The 22747-nt window shown below is 43.6% G+C and overlaps 1 protein-coding gene across 5 annotated transcripts in view; it reads left to right on the top strand.

Moving 5' to 3' along the window:
- TEX2 (testis expressed 2) overlaps window positions 1–22747 on the top strand; it is a 120441-nt gene that overhangs the window by 67247 nt on the left and 30447 nt on the right. For all 5 annotated transcript variants that reach the window (XM_055255854.2, XM_055255858.2, XM_055255856.2 and 2 more), the window contains exons 3-6: window positions 3776–3976; window positions 4977–5307; window positions 10995–11242; window positions 22597–22743. In XM_055255854.2, coding sequence (XP_055111829.1) covers window positions 3776–3976; window positions 4977–5307; window positions 10995–11242; window positions 22597–22743 — 927 coding nt within the window. The remainder of the gene's footprint in view (window positions 1–3775; window positions 3977–4976; window positions 5308–10994; window positions 11243–22596; window positions 22744–22747) is intronic.

Genomic DNA, 22747 nt, shown 5'->3' with positions numbered 1-22747 from the left:
GTAATATAATACTTGTCTTTTTTTTCTCCTTTAGCCCTTCTGTTTGTTGGTGAGTGGTTGATAAACATAATGCAGGGATTTTTGTCTAAAATTCCAATATCATGTTAATCCTTTTTTTCTCTTTTGGTGCCAGTATCATGTTAATTCTAATGTATCTGTAATTCTATGTACCTAGAAATAATGAAAAATATTTTATATGGAGATTTGTTGCAGTAATGTCTATCTTATATCAAATTGTGATTATCATAATTCAAAAACAGTCATTAAATAAATGTTGAGCATCTCAGCTTAGGTATTAGGATGGACGAAAGCAGTATCACACATAATCTATGTTAGCCTCTACTCTAGCCAGGAAACATATGCTCAGAGCGAAATGATTAGAGAAGAGCAATTGCATGCAGGGACTGTATGGCCAAATGGCTCATAAATGACACTGATAGCAAGTGGCTGTTTTGATCTAATAGAGTTCTCATCAGCTCCAACTCCCCCCCCCCCCCCCACTTCATGGATTCTTCTTGGTTTTAGTAGCCTTTAGAACTTTAGCCCTGGTAAACCTGTTATATATGTAAGACAGTATTTTCTGCAACCAAATTGGATAAGAAGAAAGCTGTGTGTTCTATGTCAGGAGATCGTTAGTGAAAATGGTTGTGCTTAAAAAGACAAATAAATATATTTATAGAAAACCCTACTCAACAGCAGAATGCATTTTTTTCAACTGCGCTTGGAACCAAGATAGACCATATAACAAGCTTAAAAGAATTGAAATTATACAAAGCCTGTTCTCTATTATGAAATTACACTAAAAACCAGTAAGAAAGATATCTGAAAATTTCTCAAATATTTGGAGATTAAGCAAAATACTTCTAAACAGCCTGTGGGCCTAAAGATAAAGTCATAAGGGAAAATAGAAAATATTTTTAACTGAAGGAAACTGAAAATACAACCTATCAGAAATTGCAGGTAATACAGTGCCTAGAGGGAAATTAATAGTATTAAAAGTTTGTTAGAGGATGGGCGTGGTAGTTCATGCATGTAATCCCAGCATTTTGGGATGCCAAGGTGGGAGAATTGCTTGAGACCAAGAGTTCAAGACCAGCCTGGGCAACGTAGCAAGACTCCGTTTCTACAAAGAACTTTTTAAAAAAATCCGCTTGGTGTAGTGACACGTATCTGTGGCCCTTGCTACTTGGGAGGCTGAGGTGGGAGGATTAATTGAGCCCAGGAGTTCGAGGTTACAGTAAGTTATGATTGTGCCACTACAGTCCAGCCAGGATGACAGAGAAAGACCCTGTCTCAAATACATAGATGATAGATACATACATACATACATATATATGTGCATACATACATACATACGAAAAGAAAGATTTGAGAGAAGCACAGATTACCAGTGTCAGGACTGAAAGAGGGGGCATCACCATAGACACTACCGATATTTACAGGATTGTAGGGAAATATTGTAAACAACATTATGCCCAGAAATTGGACAACATGGATAAAATAGATAAACTCTTTGAAAGATACAAACCAAAGCTCACTCAAGAAGAAATAGACAACCTAAATAGTCCAATAGCAAGTAAAGAAATTGAATTCATAGTTTGGAACCTTTCTGCAAGGAAAACTCTAGGCCCAGATGGCTTCATGGGCAAATGCTATCAAACCTTTAGGAAGAAATATTATTAATTCTACACAAACTTCCGAAAAATAGAGAAGAGGGAACACTTCCCAAATGCACTTACCTGCATTTTCTGAGGCTCATTAATACCAAAAACACTGCAAGAAAACTATAGACTATTTTCCTTCATGAACTTAGAGGGACAAATGAACAAAATATCAGCGAAGTGTTATGCTGGTAAACTGGCTCTCCAGAAAAAAAAATAAAAAAATCTTGATTTGACTATTCCCTGATTTCCATGATGTCGCAACTCCCACCATTGCCAGTTGCAAGCTACCAACGTGAAGTCACTGAACATGGAGTTGGGAAGAGATGTGTAGAATCCGTTCTTGTGAGCTAATACACCCCAGTTTCAGCACATCATGACTCATACATCCTTAATCCTGAGAATGCAAGACTGGTTCAACATTTGAAAGTCAATGAATATAATTTGCCATAAGAACAGACTAAAGAAAAAGACAAACTGTGAGCCAAAGAAAGTACTTAGTTCTACATTTAGCAAAAATACACCCACCCAAACGGATGCTCTGACAATACAGTCCACTTCAGGCCCCACTGTGATCTGTAATTGTCATCTTTTTCTCTTCATTGCTCTGATTGTTGCTGTTTTCTCACAAACACCTCTTCCCATGGCCACTGCTTCCTCACTCAATATTGTTGAATAGATGCTGCTCCTGTCCGGTGATTCTTTGGGAGGAGGGAGAGTTCCTCCCAGCTCAGGCCAAAACATCTACTGAGGTATATAAATCCATATAACTGGCTCATAAGTTTCACACTCTTTCCCCCATGACAAAGAGATATGTTTGTCCATTTTTCCTTCCACTTCACACTTTTAGGTGCTCTTTTTGTGACAACTTGTCTCTATTATGTTTACTACAGTGGGGTCATAGGATAGGGGAATGAAGACCTAATTCTCTACTCTTTTGGAGGCACCTTTGGATCAAGAATCCTGTCCTTTTAAAAAATCTTTGTCCCAACTCCTAACCCATTACTTCGCACATAGATTCAATGCGTGTTTTAATAAAAGGATGAATGAATAAAAGAATTCTGAGGAGTCCTCCTTCTCACAGGCTTTCAATTCAAGACTTTAGTGTGAGACTCAAATACTTAGCATGGAAATGGCTATTGCTTGAAAAGAATGACAGTCCCAATTCCCATGTAGTGATCTTTAGCATCTCTCTGCTCATTACAAAGACATGTATTTTTTAAAAGTTGGGGAGAGTAGGAAGATATCAATTAAAACTCCCCAGAGAACTTCTTTTGTGAGATCTGGGCTAGTCATAACCTGAAAAAGTATTTGAGGCAGGAGAAGCGTTCAGTGATGATTGATGATGACAGCTATGAGATTAGCTTTAACACAGTGTATAGTGTATTAGGCTTTTGTGTATGTATTTTTTGTCGTACATTTCAATGTTTGCTCTTTTAAAAAATCAAGATATGTAACAAAAAATCATTTATGTCCAATTTGGCAGGGGGACCTGGAGCACAATTTTACTCATTTAAGTTACTATATATCTTTGAATTTTGATATATTATTGATTATATTTACAATTTATTTAATGCCTAATTCTCAATCATCTGCTTTACCGCGTGGTTTCAATGAGGTACATGTTGTAGTGCAACAGAAGTAGAGAGGTGGTTCTCTGAGTCCTGTGATAACATGAATTAATGCCTGAAATTTCAAAGATTCCAACTGGGCTAGAAAGAGCATGTGTTTAGCTAATTAAGAAGGCCAGACTGGGTGGGATTAATCACCCCAAAGAAGGTCAGGCAGAGAGGCTTGCTCAGTCACATGAACAAATCTTCTGAGTTTCCTGATATGCTTATAAGCTTTCAAAAAAGAAAGAACCTTTTATTTAGGATAATGAACATTGCCATTTTTCCTCCAAATCCAGATTTTTGGTTATCAAAAACCTCCTCGGTTCCAATTATCCTCCCAGCTAAGCACTTCTCTTTGCAACCTGTAGTCATTGGTGAGCTGATGTCTGCATCATGATCAAGTTTGGTTTCAGTGTCCCAAATACCACAGTGTTCATCCTTTCACACTAAATCAGATTTGCGATTATTCTGATTTTACTAATGGAAGTTTTTCTTCATCAGGGATGGATGAATGAGATTTACAACTATGATCCGGAAACCTACCATGCGACTTTGACACATTCAGTTTTTGTTCGACTTGAGGGTGGAACCTTAAGACTTTCAAAGCCCAATAAAAATATATCCAGGAGGGCCAGCTACAATGAACCCAAGCCAGAGGTCACCTACATCAGCCAGAAAATCTATGACCTCTCAGACAGCAAGGTGAGCCTGAGCAATTTTGGAAGGATAGCTTAGATGAATGAAAAGCTTATGGCATCTTGGATGCTTAACTGCATTTTTTTATATCCTAAAAAGATTTGTTGTTGTTGAAGTATCAGTATACCTTAGGACAGTACCTCTCACACTTTAAAGCTTATGCACATCACCTGGGCATCTTGTTAAATGCAGATTCTGATTCAGTAGCTGTGGGTAGGACCATGGGCCTGCATTTTTATGAGCTCTCCCAGATGATACTCAGGCTACTGGTCTACAGACCACAACTTGAGGAACAAGTGTTGTGCACTCAGAATTCTGACTTTAAAAGCTAATTATTTCAGTCAAACAAAAAGCTGTGTGGCTATGTGTGGTGATTCTAGGGTACTTAACTATTGAAGTCTTTGTATATGTGAAAATGATAGATATGCAAAATAACTACATTTTGATTAAGTATTATATACTTCTATTTTTGTGAGAAATGTAAATTATGTATTCCACAAAGCTATTGTTTCTCTGTTCTTACAGTTCATCTGAATGATCTTTAGATTTCTCCAAAGTGAGAGAAGTACTTAAAATAGTTTTTATGTAAGTTTATTCTTGAGTTTGATACTCAAGGTTGACTTTAGCTTCTCATCTAGATTTTAACTTTTTTTTTCTTCCAACTTAAGTTTGGTCCAAGGTCATTAAATTCAGTTGATAGCCAAACGTAGTTGATGATAAGCAGCTAAACATTATTATTCTGCTACTGCCACCTGAAAATTACAAATATTTACAACTCTCGCAAAATTATTAAATATCTACTTTCTAGAATGATTTTGAAGAATAACAAGACACTTCTGAAAATTCCAGTTTCTGTAGTCATGTTATGAACAAGTGTTAAAAGTTATTTCATATTCATCATTTTAGTCAAAAAGTCTATAAGGTTTGTACTTTGTGCTATGCATAATATTAATGCATAGTGTAGCCAATCTTTAATATATAAATCATCATTTTTCTTTCTCTGTAGATTTATCTTGTACCTAAAACTTTGGCTCGAAAGCGAATCTGGAATAAAAAGTACCCCATTTGTATCGAGCTTGGTCAACAAGATGACTTTATGTCTAAAGCTCAGACTGATAAGGAGACTTCAGAAGAGAAGCCGCCAGCTGAGGGAAGCGAGGACCCTAAGAAGCCACCCCGCCCTCAGGAGGGAACAAGATCTAGCCAGCGAGATCAGATACTCTATCTCTTTGGGAGAACTGGCCGAGAAAAAGAGGAATGGTTTAGGAGATTTATTCTGGCATCTAAGCTAAAGTCAGAAATCAAGAAGTCATCGGGTGTCTCTGGAAGTAAACCAGGTAATGATGTTTGTGCTAAATGCTTCTGCATTTTTAAAGGGCCACTAGGGAGAATAGAGAAAGAATGCCAGGTAGGAAGGAAAGAAGGAAGCCCACCCTGAATTGATGGTTGTCTGCCACCTAATGTGCGTTCTCATGACTCATTTACCATCTAGGCTGATCACTGCAACCCTCTGTCCCAAATCCATTGGATCCCAATCCATTTGTAGACGATGTTTATTAGCCTTTGCTGGTTATGTTTTATTTGTATATAATGTGACTCCCCTGAGAGAAGCAGCAACAGAAGAACCCTAGTTCTGAGATGGCAGGTGAGTCAGGGAGATCCTTCAGGCTGGTACTTTCGAGCACCTGACCCTCAGTATGTCCTCCAAGCCTGAGCTTGCCATAGAATGCAGAATCCTTGCACTTCCTGACCGTTCAGGTCAGATCGTGGTCATTCAGATTGATAACCATGCAGCACCTCTTTGCTAAGCTTTGGCTGGGCTTGGAGCTGCAAGAGACACAAAACCAGTAAAAAGCAGTAACTCTCCTGTCCTTCAGGTGTTGTGCCTGTTATGCAAAACTGGCACGTATGAGTCAGGTGTTCCCAAATTGCCGTGCTAAAATGAGTGTGGTGTAACCAATAATTGGCACAAGACCAGTGTGGGAGTTATTAGGGAAAGCTTTCTTACATGGATCTGGAACAAAGACTAGGAGGGAGCCACTCTGGGGCTTTCTCTAACAAGGCATTTGTGTTGATCCGGGAGTTATGCTGGTCACATGAGTGTCACACATTGCTTCAGAGTGCTTTGGTTCCTTCCCCTGGAACATTTGCCCTAACTCCCTTGCTAACCTTCCATTCTGTCAGCTTCAATACCAGATTCCATCCCAATCCCAGCACTGAGATCCAAGAAGTCCCTTTTAAGAATCAAGATGAATGGGGAGATTACTAGATATATTTATTTCCTAGGGCTGCTGGGACAAAATACCACAGGCTGGGTGATTTACAACAGAAATGTATTCTCTCACAGTACTGGAGGCTGGAAGTCTGAAATCAAGGTGTTAGCAGGGCCATGCTCCTTGTGAGACTCTGCATAGAATCCTTCCTTGCGTGTTTGCAGCTTCTAGTAGTGACCATCAATACTTGGCCCGCAGCTGCATCACTCCACACTGGCCTGTCATCACATGGCATTGTCTGTCAGTGGCTCTGTCTTCTTGGAAGGACACCAGTCATATGGGATTAAGAGCCCACCCTGTTTCTAGTATGACTTTATTTTAATGAATGGCATCTACAATGACTCTATTTCCAAATAAGGTCACATTCTGAGATACTGGGGTTAGGACTTTAACATATTTTTTGGAGGACACAATTCAACCCATAACACTGAGTAAAAGAAAATTCGGCCGGGCGCGGTGGCTCACGCTTGTAATCCCAGCACTTTGGGAGGCCGAGGCGGGCGGATCACGAGGTCAGGAGATCGAGACCACGGTGAAACCCCGTCTCTACTAAAAATACAAAAAATTAGCCGGGCGCGGTGGCGGGCGCCTGTAGTCCCAGCTACTCGGAGAGGCTGAGGCAGGAGAATGGCGTGAACCCGGGAGGCGGAGCTTGCAGTGAGCCGAGATCGCGCCACTGCACTCTAGCCTGGGCGACAGAGCGAGACTCCGTCTCAAAAAAAAAAAAAAAAAGAAAAAAAAAGAAAATTCAAGTGGGTAAGAACTCCTCAGCACCAGGCACTGCCTAGCTCTCCTGGTAGGCCTAAACCTGTGCTGCTTCTTACGGTAGCCACCAGCCCCATGTGGCTTTTGAACACTTGAAGTGTGGCCAGTCCAGATGGAGATGTGCTCTAAGTGTAACATGCACATGGGATTTCAAAGTCTTAGTCCAATAAAAGAATGTAAAATATCTCATTAATAGCTTCTTACATGTTGAAATAATATTTTAGATATATTGGGTTAAAAATATATTCAAATTAATTTTATTATTTCTTTTTACCTTTTTTTTTTTAAGATGGAGTCTAGCTTTGTCGCCCAGGCTGGAGTGTAGTGGCACGATCTTGGCTCGCTGCAACCTCCGCTTCCCAGGTTCAAGCAGTTCTCCTGCCTCAGCCTCCTGAGTAGCTGGGATTACAGGCGCCCGCCATCACACCCAGCTAATTTTTGTGTTTTTAGTAGAGACAGGATTTCACTATGTTGGTCAGGCTGATCTCAAACTCCCAACCTCAAGTGAACCGCCCACCTTGGTCTCCCAAAGTGCTGGGATTACAGGCGTGAGCCACCGTGCCCAGCCTCTTTTTACATTTTTAAATGTGACTACTAGAAAATTTAAAATTGTTTATGTGGCTTAGATTGTATTCCTACTGGAAATATAAAGGTCTACTGGTCTAGGCACTGAAGCTCAGAATCAGGTAACCCACGGGGGTATATGGGACCACCAGGAAACACCACCTTAGGTACTTAGGGGCCCCTCAGAGCACCTTCAAAAGAGGCATGTTATTCGTGGACTTAAATAAAGCATTTGATTTTTTTTTTTTTTTTTTTTGAGACGGAGTCTCGCTCTGTCGCCCAGGCTGGAGTGCAGTGGCACAGTCGCGGCTCACTGCAAGCTCCGCCTCCCGGGTTCACGCCATTCTCCTGCCTCAGCCTCTCCGAGTAGCTGGGACTACAGGCGCCCGCCACCACGCCCGGCTAATTTTTTTTTTTGTATTTTTAGTAGAGACGGGGTTTCACCGTGGTCTCGATCTCCTGACCTTGTGAATCGCCTGCCTCGGCCTCCCAAAGTGCTGGGATTACAAGCATGAGCCACCGCGCCCGGCCACATTTGATTATTTTTAATGAGTTCACATTTTTGGAAATCCTGCCAAAAGTTCCACTCACCACACAACAAACATAATGGTAAGAGTCAGAGATGTGGGAAAACCTTCAGTGCACTCACTTGTACTAAAGCAAAGCTTACACACCACTAATGTCTTTTTGTATATCTGTAAGTCTGGGTTGCCTTTGAAAGCTATGAATTGAGATATTTATGGTAAGTTTAAGCCACCAAAAGTGTGATTAAACTAGTAGCAAGGTAAATTGGTGAGCACTGTGCTGTTCTTCAAAACCATCTCTGAATCACTGACTACATAGGTGGTCAGCCGTGAAGGTGTGACTGATTCTCTGAGGCCAGGTACATCTGTCAGTACCAAGAAGTTAGAAGTCTCCTGCTCGATGACCTGCCCTGTCCTCTCCCTCAGGGATGCTGTAACCAAAATCATAGATTTCTCTAGCAACGCGGATTGTGCTTCTCAGACTTGAATGTTTGATGGGATCTTAAGATGCAGGTTCTGACTTGAGGTCATGGGTAAGGCTGAGAGTCTGCATCTCCAGCCAGCAGTGCCCAGGCTGCAGGCCAGAAAAGGCCTCCAGGAGGAACAAGAGTCTGGAGACAGCAGGAAAGCCACATGGTCATTTGGCAGAATTCCAGTATGGTCTCTGCACAGGAAGGTCCTTGACTTTATCAGGGGCTCTTGTCCATGAGACCCACAGTGCAGTGACGACTCCCGTGCTTTGTCCCACTCAAGGGAAGGGTGAGCTGATGTGAAGAGGTTGTTCTGTGGGCAGTGAGCACCAGCCAGGCCTCGTAGGGGGTTCCTTTCCTCCTCTACATGGAGCGTGGCTCAGTCGCAATGGGATCATTTTGGTTTGAAGTGTTGGTATCATGCTGCCCTGTTTATTTCATCTTTTTTTCTCTTTTTTACTATTAACTAAACTGTAATCTTTATTTGGATTTCACTGATTTTTCTACTAATGTCCTTTTTCTCTTCCAGGATCCAAACCAGGATATTAAATGTAATATTAGTTTACATTTATTTTTTAATGTTTTTGGTGTAGCTTTTATCCTAGCAGTTAAATAATGCTAAACATGAAAATGGTATAAGGATAATAAAAATTACAAAAAATGTATTTTTCTAGTTATGCAGTGTAAAATACTAAATATTGAAGTGCTGGAAATTATTTGGCTAAAATTTAAATTAAGAAATGGCTTGCATGACCCTTTGTGAGGCTCTGGGGAATTATGGTTCTGATGGTTGGAGCCTCTCAAGAAGAAAATGGTTTGATTTGATTTTTTGATTTCTTTTTTCTTTTCTTTTCTTTTTTTTTTGAGACAGAGTCTTGCTCTATTGCCCAAGCTGGAGTGCAGTGGCTCTTGGCTCGCTGCAACCTCTGCCTCCCAGGTTCAAGTGATTCTCCTGCCTCTGCCTCCCCAGTAGCTAGGACTACAGGTACGGGCCACCGTGCCAGGCTAATGTTTTGTATTTTTAGTAGAGACGGGGTTTCACCATGTTGGCCAGGCTGGTCTCGAACTCCTGACCTCAAGTGATTCACCCGTCTCAGCCTCCCAAAGTGCCAAGATTACAGGCATGAGCCACCGCGCCCAGCCTGGTTTGATTTTAACCACTTTACATTTCACCTGGCCATCAGAGTAAATCTAAATAAAATTGTTAGCATCAGGCACATCCCATGCTTAAAACCTCTCTGGTGCAACAGGGTCAATGTTAAATCCAAGGTTGGCTTTTGAGGCACTTTGCAGTCTGTTCCTGGCTAATCTCTCCATCCTCATTTCCTACCCTCTGCCCCCTGTACTATGCTTAGAACTTCACTGAATCTCTCACTGGCCTCCAAACATACTGTGCTCTGTCACTGCTTTTTGCATATGCTGCTTCCTCTACCTGGAATACTCTTCCCCACCTGGGCCAGGAAAATGGCAACTATTCCCTCAAGATACAGCGTAGATGTCACTGCTGTGAAAGTCAGCTAGGGTAAGCACCACTCCAGTCTCTTGGGCAAAGGTAGTCACCCCCTTCTTTTTGCCCAGAGAGTCCCTTAGTCGTGCTACAATTATGACACTTGTTACAGAAGATTGTGATTTATCTGCTTAGGTGCGTGAGTTCAAGGGCAGGGATTATGTCTTCTTCTTTTTAGCATGGTGTGCTTGAAAGTGCTTGATGCATAATTTGTCGAATGAAAGATGACATCTTTGGAATTGCTGTGAGCTTGTGGATGAACAATTAATTAGCTCTCTACCCACTTTCCATTTACCCCTGATAGCACTGACAAATTCACCACTACTTGGGATGTGTTGGTCCTATATTTGATCTTTTCCTAAAAGATCATCAGGAGAAAAGAGAATAGTACCTACCAACTGTATTTCTTCACTCCCGTTACTCTAATTATCTTGGAGAGGAATAAAAACTGTTCTTAAAAATTACCTTAGAGAAAAAGGTACTTTTCAGGGTGGGAAATAACCTTATAAATTTTTTTTTTTTTGAAACAGAGTCTCTCTCTGTCGCCCAGACTGGAGTGCAGTGGCGTGATCTTGGCTCACTGCAAGCTCCGCCTCCTGGGTTCACACCATTCTCCTGCCTCAGCCTCCCGAGTAGCTGAGACTACTGGCGCCCACCACCACGCCTGGCTAATTTTTTGTATTTTTAGTAGAGATGGGGTTTCACCATGTTAGCCAGGATGGTCTCGATCTCCTGACCTCGTGATCCGCCCGCCTTGGCCTCCCAAAGTGCTGGGATTACAGGCGTGAGCCACCACGCCCAGCCCCTTATAAATATTTTTAAACAGTCATTTGATAGCATTGTAGCTGCTTTTCTCAGGAGTCCGCTTACTTTGCAGTCGTTTTCTTCATTGTGTGAATAGCCCCCTCTTCTTGGCTCCAGGGCTTTTGCCTGCACACAGCAGACACAACAGTCCGTCCGGGCACCTGACCCACAGCCGCAGCAGCAGCAAAGGCAGTGTGGAGGAGATCATGTCGCAGCCAAAGCAGAAGGAGCTGTCAGGCAGTGTGCGGCAGAAGATGCTTCTTGACTACAGCGTGTACATGGGCAGGTGTGTCCCCCAGGAAAGCCGAAGCCCCCAGAGGAGCCCCCTGCAGAGTGCGGAGAGCAGTCCCACAGCTGGGAAGAAGGTAAAGCTGGCTGCTGGGCCGGACCTTTTTCACTTTTCGACTTAGACACATTTCTTCATGCATAAGTGCTCCGAAGTCCTGTTCTGGGCACTGGGATAACAGTGGTACACAAGACAGAGAAGGACCCTGCCTTTGGGGAACTTGTAATCTACTCAGGAAGACAGCAAGAAATAAGCATCAGGTGGTGGGAAGAATGAAAATAAAGTCAGATAAGGGAGGAGGGAAAGTGGCCAGAACTATTTTATTTATTTATTTATTTATTTATTTATTTATTTTTAATTTTAAAAAGTTTGTACTGTTTTTCTCTGCTATTTTGGATGGGTGGTCAGGAAGGGCCTCTTTGAGGAGGTGAGTTTTGGGCACAGACCTGTTGGTCACAGGGGGAGTGAGCCACGGTGATGGGTGTGGGAGGAGCACTCCAGGTGGGAAAAGCAGCAACCCAAGGGCCCGCTGCAGGCATGTGCTTAGAATATTTGAGGAACAGCAAGGAGGCCTGGCTGGACAGTGAGCAAGGGAAAGGGGGAGGTAGGGAGGCTGGAGGATCAGCAGGGACCTTGGCTTTGTTCTGAGGTGAGGGAGGGATGGGAGGCCATGGGAGGGTTCTGAGCATGGTATGATGTTGACTGATCTAAGTATAAAAAGATAAGTGGCTCTTGGTGGAGAACTGGCTGTAGAGGGAAAGAAGGAGTGGGAGGCGACTGTCATAGTGAAGGCTGGACCAACGTGAAGGTAGTGACAGTAGGTGGTGAGGAGAGGCTGGGCTGGGGTGTGCGTGGCAGGAGGCGCTGGCTGGATTTGCTGATGTGAGAGAACGCAGAGGCCAAGATTTGCACTTTGACCTGAGCAACTGGGTGATCACTAGGGGTTGTTACAGAATCACTGGTGATTCAGGTCTCATTCCTCCATAACCATTGTATTTTCAAATTCTCAGTCTCCTCGGCTATGCCCAGTGCTTTTGAAGATTCACCATGAACATTCTTTACAAAGTGTAACCGGACATGGACTTAGGATGATCTCTGATAAGATAACTCCTGTAAGCTGCCAGATGCCAGGCTCTGTTAGGCACTTTAGTAGAATTACTCTGCTGTCTTGAACAGTCCTGCAAACTAGACAGGATTGTCTCCATTTTGTAAGTGGAGAAACTGAGGCTTGATGAAGTTAGGTAGCCTAGTCACACAGTTGCTAAGTGATGGAGTGTGCAAAACCTGATCTGAGACCCCGGGGACCTCTTGGCTCGCTGAGACTATTTTGCTGGGTTATTCTGAAAGCCTGCTTGGCCTGAGGCCTCCTGCCTCTACTTTGCACACTATTCAGAGTCACAGTCTCTGCCTGGGGGACACTTAGCCTCTCTTTCACATCCAGGTGTTTGACCTCTTTTTTTTGAGACAAGGTCTCGCTGTGTTGCCCAGGCTGGAGTGCAGTGTCGTGAACACGGCTCACTGCAACCTCGACCTCCTGGGCTCAAGTGATCCTCCCACCCTCCTGGGCTCAGCCTCCCAAGTAGCTAGAACTACAGGTGTGTGCCACCATGCCCAGGTAATTTTTGTATTTTGTGTAGAGATGGGGTTTCACCATGTTGCCCAGTCTGGTCTTGAACTCCTGAGCTCAAGAGATCCACCTGCCTCAGCCTCCCAAAGTGCTGAGATTACAGGCGTGAGCCACCACCCTTGGCTGTGTTTGACCTCTTACAATGACCATGTGTATTTCTGTTCTTAATGAGAAGCAAGCCATTGCTCTTTATCCGTTGATCCTCTTCAGTGTGGAAGAGGTCACTCACCTGATCTGTTTGAATTTGTCAGGGCAATAAAAGACCATATACCTCTGCTGGCCTGCAACCCACTACCTCTGCACTGAGTCACCGGCTTTAGTGGGTAGCAGACCTCCCTCTAGGCAAGAGTGCAGTGATATAAAACTTTTCTACAAATGGTCCTGTTTACCACTGGTGAATTTCACCTCCCTCCAAATGCTAGGCTGTCAGCTGTCTGGACTCTCATCAGACTCAGGAAAATCAAGAGGAGAATTGTGCACTGATGTAAGAAAATTATCCAATAAAATGCTTCCTTTTTGAAAGATTTCCCCAAATTAAAAAACAAACCTGATTTTAGAGCTTTGTTTCCTTGGTTTGTGTTACATGTGCATATTGTATGCTATGTTCACTGGGGTCCCTGATGTCACAGCCCAGCATTGCTGTCAGGGGTTCTCTTGTTCCAGCCACCTGGCACTTACCCTTTGTGCACCCCGACATTTTTTTTCCCTCTTCTAAGTCTGATGACTTTTTTTTTTTTTTTGAGACGGAGTTTTGCTCTTTTTCCCCAGGCTGGAGTGCAATGGCGTGATCTTGGCTCACTGCCATCTCCGCCTCCCGGGTTCAAGTGATTCTTCTGCCTCAGCCTCCCGAGTAGCCAGGACTACAGTCACACGCTACCACGTCCGGCTAATTTTGTATTTTTAGTAAAGACGGAGTTTCACAATGTTGGCCAGGCTGGTCTTGAACTCCTGACCTCTGGTGATCCACTCTTCTCGGCCACCCAAAGTGGTGGGATTACAGCGTGAGCCACTGTGCCTGGCCTCTGATGAAATTTTTTTTTTTTTTTTTTTAGACGGAGTCTCGCTCTGTGTCACCCAGACTGGAGTGCAGTGGCGCTGAAAATTTGAATTAGAAAATATCACTATTCTGGGGGGCAAGGGCCTAGTTTTCCAAATGTTTAGTGCCTGGTTTCGGAGGGGATTTAATTCAGGAAACAAGGAAACTCTTTTTTTTTTTTTTGAGATGGTGTCTTGCTCTGTCGCCCAGGCTGGAGTGCAGTGGCGCAGTCTTGGCTCACTGCAAGCTCTGCCTCCCGGGTTCACGCCATTCTCCTGCCTCAGCCTCTCCGAGTAGCTGGGACTACAGGCGCCCGCCACCACACCCGGCTAATTTTTTGTATTTTTAGTAGAGACGGGGTTTCACCGTGGTCTCGATCTCCTGACCTCGTGATCCGCCCGCCTCGGCCTCCCAAAGTGCTGGGATTACAAGCGTGAGCCACTGCGCCCGGCTTTTTAAAAAAATATCTGAAAGTGCAATGGTACTACTTCCAGCATGGGTACATCAGGAAGAGAGACCCCACAGATCGGCTGCAGATTTGCTCAGGGGTATGAGTCCAGGGAGGCTGCTGGTTCTGTGTGCCCTGCATTGCCTGCCCGGGAGAGAGGCCATGGTGCCTGTCCTCCAGTAGTGAGGCTCTGGTGTTCAGGTTGCATAAGGCACTTCCACTCTCCATTTCAACAGACAGTTTTAAAAATGTTAGAGATAATATTAACATATGCCACCCCGGTATGGAGAGTCCTGTCCTTATTACTACTAGTCGTGCTCATCATCTCATATCTATAAACTGGATTACAAGATATTATTACCTGTTTGGTGTTATCAGAAGATGAGAATGTTACAAACCAAATAGGAGTCAAATAGAAACCAGGAAGTCTGTAACTGTCAGAATAGTTTTCCAGGGCTTCCCTTGCTGCCCCCACAAAGTAGGCTTTGTAAACACTTAGAAGTTGAATTGGAAAATGTTTATGTTGCACTAAGTAAAAAAATGAGGCTATATATCCAATTTGAAAATAAATTTTAAAAAGAATACAGACGAGTGCTAAAACAAATCAGTGGAGAGAAAAAATAGTCTCTTCAACAAATGATGCAGGAACAACTGGGTATCTACGGGCAAGAGAATGGAGTTGGCCCTCTACCTCACACCATACATAAAAATTAACTCAAAATGATCATAGACCTCAATGTAAGAGCTAAAACCATAAAAGTCTCAAAACAGAAGTAAAATTTGTGACTCGGGTTCGGTAAACCTTCTCAGCTAAGATACTAAAAGCATAAGCAACCAAAGAAAAGATAGGTAAATTGGACTTCATCAAAATTAAAAACTTTTGTGCTGCCAACAATACCATCAAGAAAGTGAAAAGATAACCCACAAGATGGGAGAAAATGTTTACAAGTCATTTATCTGATAATGGTCTGGTACCTAGAAATATAAAGGACTGCTACCTAGAAATGTATAAAGGACTCTTACAACTCAATAACAAAGAGATAAATAACCAGATTAAGAAATGGGGCTGGGTGCAGTGGCTCACGCCTGTTATCTGAGCACTTTGGGAGGCCAAGGCAGGAGGATCACTTGAGCTCAGGAGTTCAAGACCAGCCTGGGCAACATATTGAGACTCCATCTCTACAAAAAAGAAGAAAATAAAAATTAGCCAGACATAGTGGCATGTGTCTGCAGTCCCAGCTACTCAGAAGGCTAAATCAGGAGAATTGCTTGAGTCAGGGAGGTCAGAGCTGCAGTGATTAGTGAATGCACCACTGCACTCCAGCCTGAGCAACACAGCAAGACCCTGTCTCAAAAAAAAAAAAAGGGTAAAGGATCTGAATAGACATTTCTCCAAAGAAGATACACTAATGCCCAAATAAGCAAGCACATGAAAAGATGCTCAGTATCATTAGTCATCAAGGAAATGTGAATCAAAACCACAGTCAGATGTCACTTCACACCCACCCAGATGGCTACAATGAGAAAGGGAAATGATGGCCAGGCATGGTGGTGGCTCACACTTGTAATCCCATCACTTTAGGAGGCTGAGGCGAATGGATCACTTGAGCTCAGGAGTTTGAGACCAGCCTGGGCAAGATGACAAAACTCCATCTCTACCAAATAAATAAATAATAAAAATTTTTAAAAAGATAGATGATAACAAGTATTAGTGAGGATGCAGAGAAATTTGAATCCTCGGCTGGGCGCGGTGGCTCACGCCTATAATCCTAACACTTTGGGAGGCCGAGGTTGGTGGACTGCCTGAGGCCAGCCTGGCAATATGGCGAAATTCCATCTCTACTAAAAATACAAAAAATTAGCCAGGCATGGTGGCGCATGCCTGTAATCCCAACTACTGGAGAGGCTGAGGCATGAGAATCACTTGAACCTGGGAGGCAGAGGTTGCAGGGAGCCGAAATCACGCCACTTCACTCCAGCCTGGACGACAGAGTGAGACTCTGCCTCAAAAAAGAAACAGAGAGAGAGAGAGAGAGAGAGGGAGGGAGGGACGGAGGGAAGGAAGGAAGGAAGAAAGGAAGAAAGAAAGAAAGAAACTGGAGTCCTCATACATTGCTGGCAGGAATGTAAAATGGTCCGGCCACTGTGGGAAATAGTTTGGTATTTCCTCAAAAAGTTAAACAGATCACCATATGAGCCAGCACTTCCACTCCTAGATAAATATCCAAGAGAAATGAAAATACATGTTTAGCCGGGCGCGGTGGCTCAAGCCTGTAATCCCAGCACTTTGGGAGGCCGAGGTGGGCGGATCACAAGGTCAGGAGATCGAGACCATCCTGGCTAACACGGTGAAACCCCATCTCTACTAAAAATACAAAAAAAAAAAAAATTAGCCGGGCGTGTTGGCAGGCGCCTGTAGTCCCAGCTACTTGGGAGGCTGAGGCAGGAGAATGGCGTGAACCCGGGAGGTGGAGCTTGCAGTGAGCCGAGATCGCGCCACTGCACTCCAGCCAGGGGGACAGAGAAAGACTCCGTCTCAAAAAAAAAAAAAAAAAAAGAAAATACATGTTTATACAAACACTTGTATGCAAATATTTATAGTGGCATTACTCACAATAGCCAAAAGTGGAAAATGGTGGGGCACAGTGGCTTGCGCCTGTAAGCCCAGCACTTTGGAAGGCTAAGGTGGGCGGATCACTTGAGGCCAGGAGTTCGAGACCAGCCTGGCCAATATGGCGAAACCCCATCTCTACTAAAAAGACAAAAATTAGCCGGGCATAGTAGTGCACGCCTGTAGTCCCAGCTACTCAGGAGGTTGAGGCACAAGAATGACTTGAACTCAGCAGGCATAGGTTGAGGTGAGCCGAGATCACGCCACTGCACTCTAGCCTGGATGACACAGCAAGACTCTGTTTAAAAAAACAAAACAAAAGTGGCAAACAACCCATATTTCCATTAACTGGTGAGTGGATAAAGTGTGGTATATGTATAGATGATAATACTATTATGTGATAAAAATAAGTTTATTATGCAATAAAAAGGAGGCACTGCTACAACACGGATACACTTTGAAAACATTAGTGAAGGGAGTCAGTCACAAAAGAACACATTGTATGACTTCATTTATAGGAAATATTTGGAACAGGCAAATTCATAGAGACAAACTAGTTGTTTCCTAGACTGGTGGGCAGGGGGATGGGGAGGAATAGGAAGTGACTGCTAATGGGTACAGGGTTTATTTGGGGGGTGATGAAAATGTTCTAAAATTGACTGTGGTGATAGCTACACAACTCTCAATATACTGAAAACTATTGGATTGTACTCTATTTTTAAAAAATATTTTTGTGGTAAAATACATAGACATAAAGTTTGCCATCTTAATCATTTTAAAATGTATAGTTCATTCATAATGTTATGCATTGATCACCACCATTCTCTTCAACTTCTATAATTGAAACTCTACACTCATTAAACAGTAACCCCCCTGTCCCCTCCTCCTAGCCCCTGGCAACCACCATTCCCTGTCTCTCGGATTTTGACTATCCTAAGTACCTCATGTAAGTAGAATTATACAGTATTTGTCTTTTTGTAACTGACTGATTTCACTTAGCCTAATGCCCTCAAGATTCATCCATGTGGTAGCATAAGTCAGAATCACCTTCCTTTTTGAGCTGATCATGCTCCATTGTGTGTGTTCCCCATTTTGCTTATCCATTCCTCCATCTGTGGGTGCTTGGCTTGCTTCCACATTTTAGCTATTGTGAATGATGCTGCTCTGAACATCAGTGTACACATATCTTGTTTTGAGATCCTGCTTTCAATTTGTTGGGGTATATAGCCAGAAGTGAAATTAGTGCATCTTAAGGGTGATTCTGTTTAAATTGTTTAAGGAACCACAATACTGTTTTCCACAGCAGCTATGGAAGGGTGCTCTTTAGATGGACGAATTGTTATGATCTATGAATTACATCTAAGTAAAACTGTAAAACAAAAAAATACAAAACCAGCCAGGCACGGTGGCTCACGCCTGTAATCTCAGCATTTTGGGAGGCCGAGGCAGGCAGATCACCTGAGGTTGGGAATTTGAGACCAGCCTGACCACCATGGAGAAGCCCCATCTCTACTAAAAATACAAAAAATTAGCCGGGCGTGGTGGTGAATGCCTGTAATACCAGCTACTTGGGAGGCTGAGGTAGCCTCCCTTGAACCCGGGAGGCGGAGCTTGCAGTGAGCCGAGATCACGCCACTGCACTCCAGCCTGGGTGACAGAGCGAGACTCCTTCTCAAAAAAAGAGAATACAAAACCATGTAGCCAGATCTAATTTTGCCTTTTTTTTTTTTTTTTTTGAGACAGAGTCTTGCTCTGTTGCCAGGGTGGAGTACAGTGGCACGGTCTCGGCCCACTGCAACCTCTGCCTCCTAGGCTCAAGGGATTCTCTTGCCTCAGCCTCCTAACTAGCTGGGACTATAGGCATGCACCACCACGCACGGCTAATTTTCGTATTTTTGGTAGAGACGGGATTTCACCATGTTGGCCAGGATGGTCTCAATCTCTTGACTCCGTGATTTGCCCATCTCGGCCTCCCAAAGTGCTGGGATTACAGGCATGAGCCACCACGCCCAGCCTAATTTTGCTTTTTAAAAGTTCTATATTCTTAAATGTATATATACACTGAAAAGAGACTGAAAGAAAATATAGTAAAAATGTCTTAAATAATGTTTAAAATATTTTAAATCTGAGTAGCGGGATTATGGGTGTTTTCTACAGTGAATATACATTGTTTTTATAATCAAGGGAAACAAACACACAGGGGTAGGGTCCTCTGCTGTGTCATCTCCTGGACCACACAGTCCCTCGTGCAAGCCCCCTGGCGGTTCACTGGGTGCAGCCAAAAAGGAGTGGGGGCACTACACACTCTTTGTAACAGAAAAACTGGGCTGGCCTCCTGGCCATTTGTAATAGGAAATGTTACACCACAGACTTCAGTAAATCTGTCCTACTTTAGTTTTAGAGGTTAGTTTTAAATAACATATATCCCAAGAGCGACGCAGTTTTGATGGGCTTGCTTCAGCTTCAAACCATTGAATTTTCTCTACACTTACTTGGAAGCCATTTTTGGAAAGTTACCATTTCTTAGCGTGTTTATACAGTTGAGATGGCAAAATGAATATCCTCCACACATTTAATCCTATTGCCAAATGGCGATATTGGGAAATGTATGCACATTGATTCTTTAAGCTCTTAAATTTTTATGACATTCGTTGGGCCTTCCTAGCAGGCTGTTGAATCTAGGTTTTGCTCATAAAGCTTCTTTGATGCATTATCGATGTTCTGCTCTGGAATTTTTCTTTGTTCCCAATGAGTCTGTGGAGAGAAGCTTGCTTTGGAAAAAGGAACTGTTGAAAAAACAACCTGCTTGTCGGTTATTTCAGAAATTTGTTTACCACATCATATGCCATTGGCTTGGACATACATTGTGAAATAGCCTTTGTTTCTTGCTATTTTGTGCTAAAACTGTTTCCTGTGAGTAACTAGGGTTGTAAAGAAAGGCTAATAAAAAGTAGATGCTCCCTCTAGGTAAGGGAAAAAGTAACTTACTCTCTTGTGTAACCTACAAATCTCAAATAAGACACGTGGTGTCTTACGTGGGCAGCAACTTAATACTGTCTGAGGGGCCGGGTGATCATTGCCCTTGGATGAGTGTTTATGCAGAAGTCTGTATAAATAATCGGATGGGACTCAAAGACAGTAACCTCAGAAAAGCTGAACGAGTTACCCTTGGGGCTGGGAAGGAGATGTTCAGTCAGAGAGAAAAGGGATTCAAAAAAACAGTGCAAGTTGTAGCATGGCCAAGCATTCACCGCTGCAGACTCTTGCCCTTCCATCCAGGACCTAGTGGTGGAAAATGTCTTGGTTAATGACAGAAAACGTCACAGCACTAGAAAAGCCCAGATAGAATAATCCATGTCCATTAAGAAGGGTGAGGCAGATCCATGTCTTCTGAAATGGGCTGACCAGCATGCCTTCTTTTTTGAACCTTTTTTTTTTTTTTAAATGAGACTCACCAACGTTCATAAGGGAGACCTTTGAAAACTCAAATGTAAAGGACTCCTGTAGAATATAAAGTCATGCAGTGACATGTGATTGAAAAATGTAAGCGAACCCTAGGCCCCCAGAAAGAGAGAGCACAGGCTGTGGCAGTGTATCTGGAGTTGGTTCCTGCTGGTGGGTTCGTGGTCTCCCTGACTTCAAGAATGAAGTCATGGACCTTCGCGGTTAGTGTTACAGCTCTTAAAGGTGGCACGGACCCAAAGAGTGAGCAGTAGGAAGGTTTATTGTGAAGAGCAGAAGGACAAAGCTTCCACAGCGTGTAAGGGCACCCAAGCGGGTTGCTGCCGCTGCTGGCTGGGGTGGCCAGTTTTCATTCCCTTATTGTCCCCTCCCATGTTCTGTTTTTGTCCTATCAGAATGCCCTTTTTTCAGTCCTCTCTGCGATTGGCTGCTTTTAGGATCCTGCTGATTGGTGCATTTTACAGAGTGCTGATTGGTACATTTTACAGAGCGCTGATTGCTGCGTTTTACAGGGCACTGATTGGTGCATTTTACAATCCTCTTGCTAGCTACAGAGTGCTGATTGGTGCGTTTTTACAGTCCTCTTGTAAGACAGAAAATTTTTCAGTCCCCACCCAACCCAGGAAGTCCAGCTGGCCTCACCTCTCAGCAAGACTAGCAGAGGGGTGGGACTGAGCAGTGTGCTGGCTCAGGCACAGCCCAGTGACTGGTGAACACCAAACTTCAGAATGAGTGCACGGAGCTATGTGCTGTAGACCTTGGGAGTACTCACTAACAATTGGATCTGCAGGTTCAAATCCATACACACCAAGCAACAACGTGTGCACCATACCACTGACCCAGGCACACAGCTTCAATGTGGGCACAGTCACAGCTGCTCAGAATGGATAGCACTGGCATGAATGCACAAGCACAAAGCGTGGAGGTGATGAGAGTGTCTGGTGTGTGTTATAGCTGCAGCCAGCCCATGAGGGCAGAACAGATGCACTTATAGAAGCCATAGAGGGAGGGGAAAGGGGGAATGATTCTGCATTTCTAAATCTTTTCATCTTTGCTTTCCAAAGCTCACTGTGTCTGCAAGGCTACAGTCTAATTAGAGACCTCAGCACAGGAAAATGTCTGCCATATCAGGGGGCCAGCTACCCTTCCCCCACCCCCACCGCCACACACAGGACAGAGCAGATAGAGGATGGGAGAACGGGACTCTGTGTCAGGCACCGCACTCATTTCTAAAATGGAAGTAAAGTTCCTGTCTTTCCAGGGTATTGTGAGACATGAGTGGACCTGAGACAGGAATGTGCCCATAGGGCTGGCATGTGGTCAGTGGACAGCTGCTACATTACTGAGTTCTCAGCCCATGCCTGCACCAACCACATAAACCTTACAACACCGTCTGTGGATGCTGCTGTTTACCCCTTCTTTATCTCCATCCCTGACCTCCTCCAGGCCAGAGTGCATAGTCTAATGATTAGCCAAGGAAATCGGAGACTCGGGTTTACTTTCTTCCCCACCTCACACATTGGCCACAGCAGATGCTTCAGATGGATTGTATCAAATGGAAGTAAGGATCAGGGTATTTCACTGGGCGGAGATTGGTGAGAACAGCTGTAGATGTTTCATGTGAGCCCTGAGAGCAGCTCTCTCTAATCCAGATCTGTGATTCTTCGTCTTGCCTGTTCATTACATTACCAAGGGAGCGTCTGAAACTCCTGATGCCCACTGAAATCAGTGACTCTGGGGGTAGGATCCAGGCATCAGTATTTTTAAGCATCCCGGGAGTATTTTGACCTCACAGGGTTCAGGCTGAACTTGAGTCCTGGCCATTGGGGAACTGTGGCGTCTGCCTGGATGAGCACCAGCTTGACAATTACACGTCCAAGCCTTAGCTTGAAGAAAGATGGGCAGGCATTTTATCAGATGTGTCACTGATGCATAATGTTGATAGCAAGCTAATTTGGAGGCAGAGCAGTTTGGCTAAGCTAATTGTATGAAATATTAGCTGGTTTACAGGAAGACTGGTAGAAAAAGAAAACAGACAAAGAGAAGGTTTTAGCTGTGATGGCAGCTTTCGTTTCTCCCCTTTCCTAGTGACCAATATAATGTGGGACTTGTAATTTATAGGGAAGGAGTATGACTTGTGTGGTCTCCTGTTTCTATAAGGAGGGACCTTCAGTGACTTTATAAAAATAAGCACCTGTCTTATTCTCCAGTTGCTTTCTAGCTAATTTTGGTCCCTTTTCTTTTGCCAGTTGCCAGAAGTTCCACCCTCTGAGGAGGAAGAACAGGAAGCCTGGGTGAATGCCTTGCTTGGAAGAATATTTTGGGACTTCTTAGGAGAGAAATACTGGTCTGATCTGGTGTCTAAGAAGATCCAAATGAAACTCAGCAAAATAAAGGTAT

Source organism: Symphalangus syndactylus, chromosome 20 (assembly GCF_028878055.3).
Source record: "Symphalangus syndactylus isolate Jambi chromosome 20, NHGRI_mSymSyn1-v2.1_pri, whole genome shotgun sequence".
NCBI classification, from domain to species: domain Eukaryota; kingdom Metazoa; phylum Chordata; class Mammalia; order Primates; family Hylobatidae; genus Symphalangus; species Symphalangus syndactylus.
Note: the sequence above shows the minus strand (reverse complement) of the source record. Positions and strands in the feature narration are given on the sequence as shown.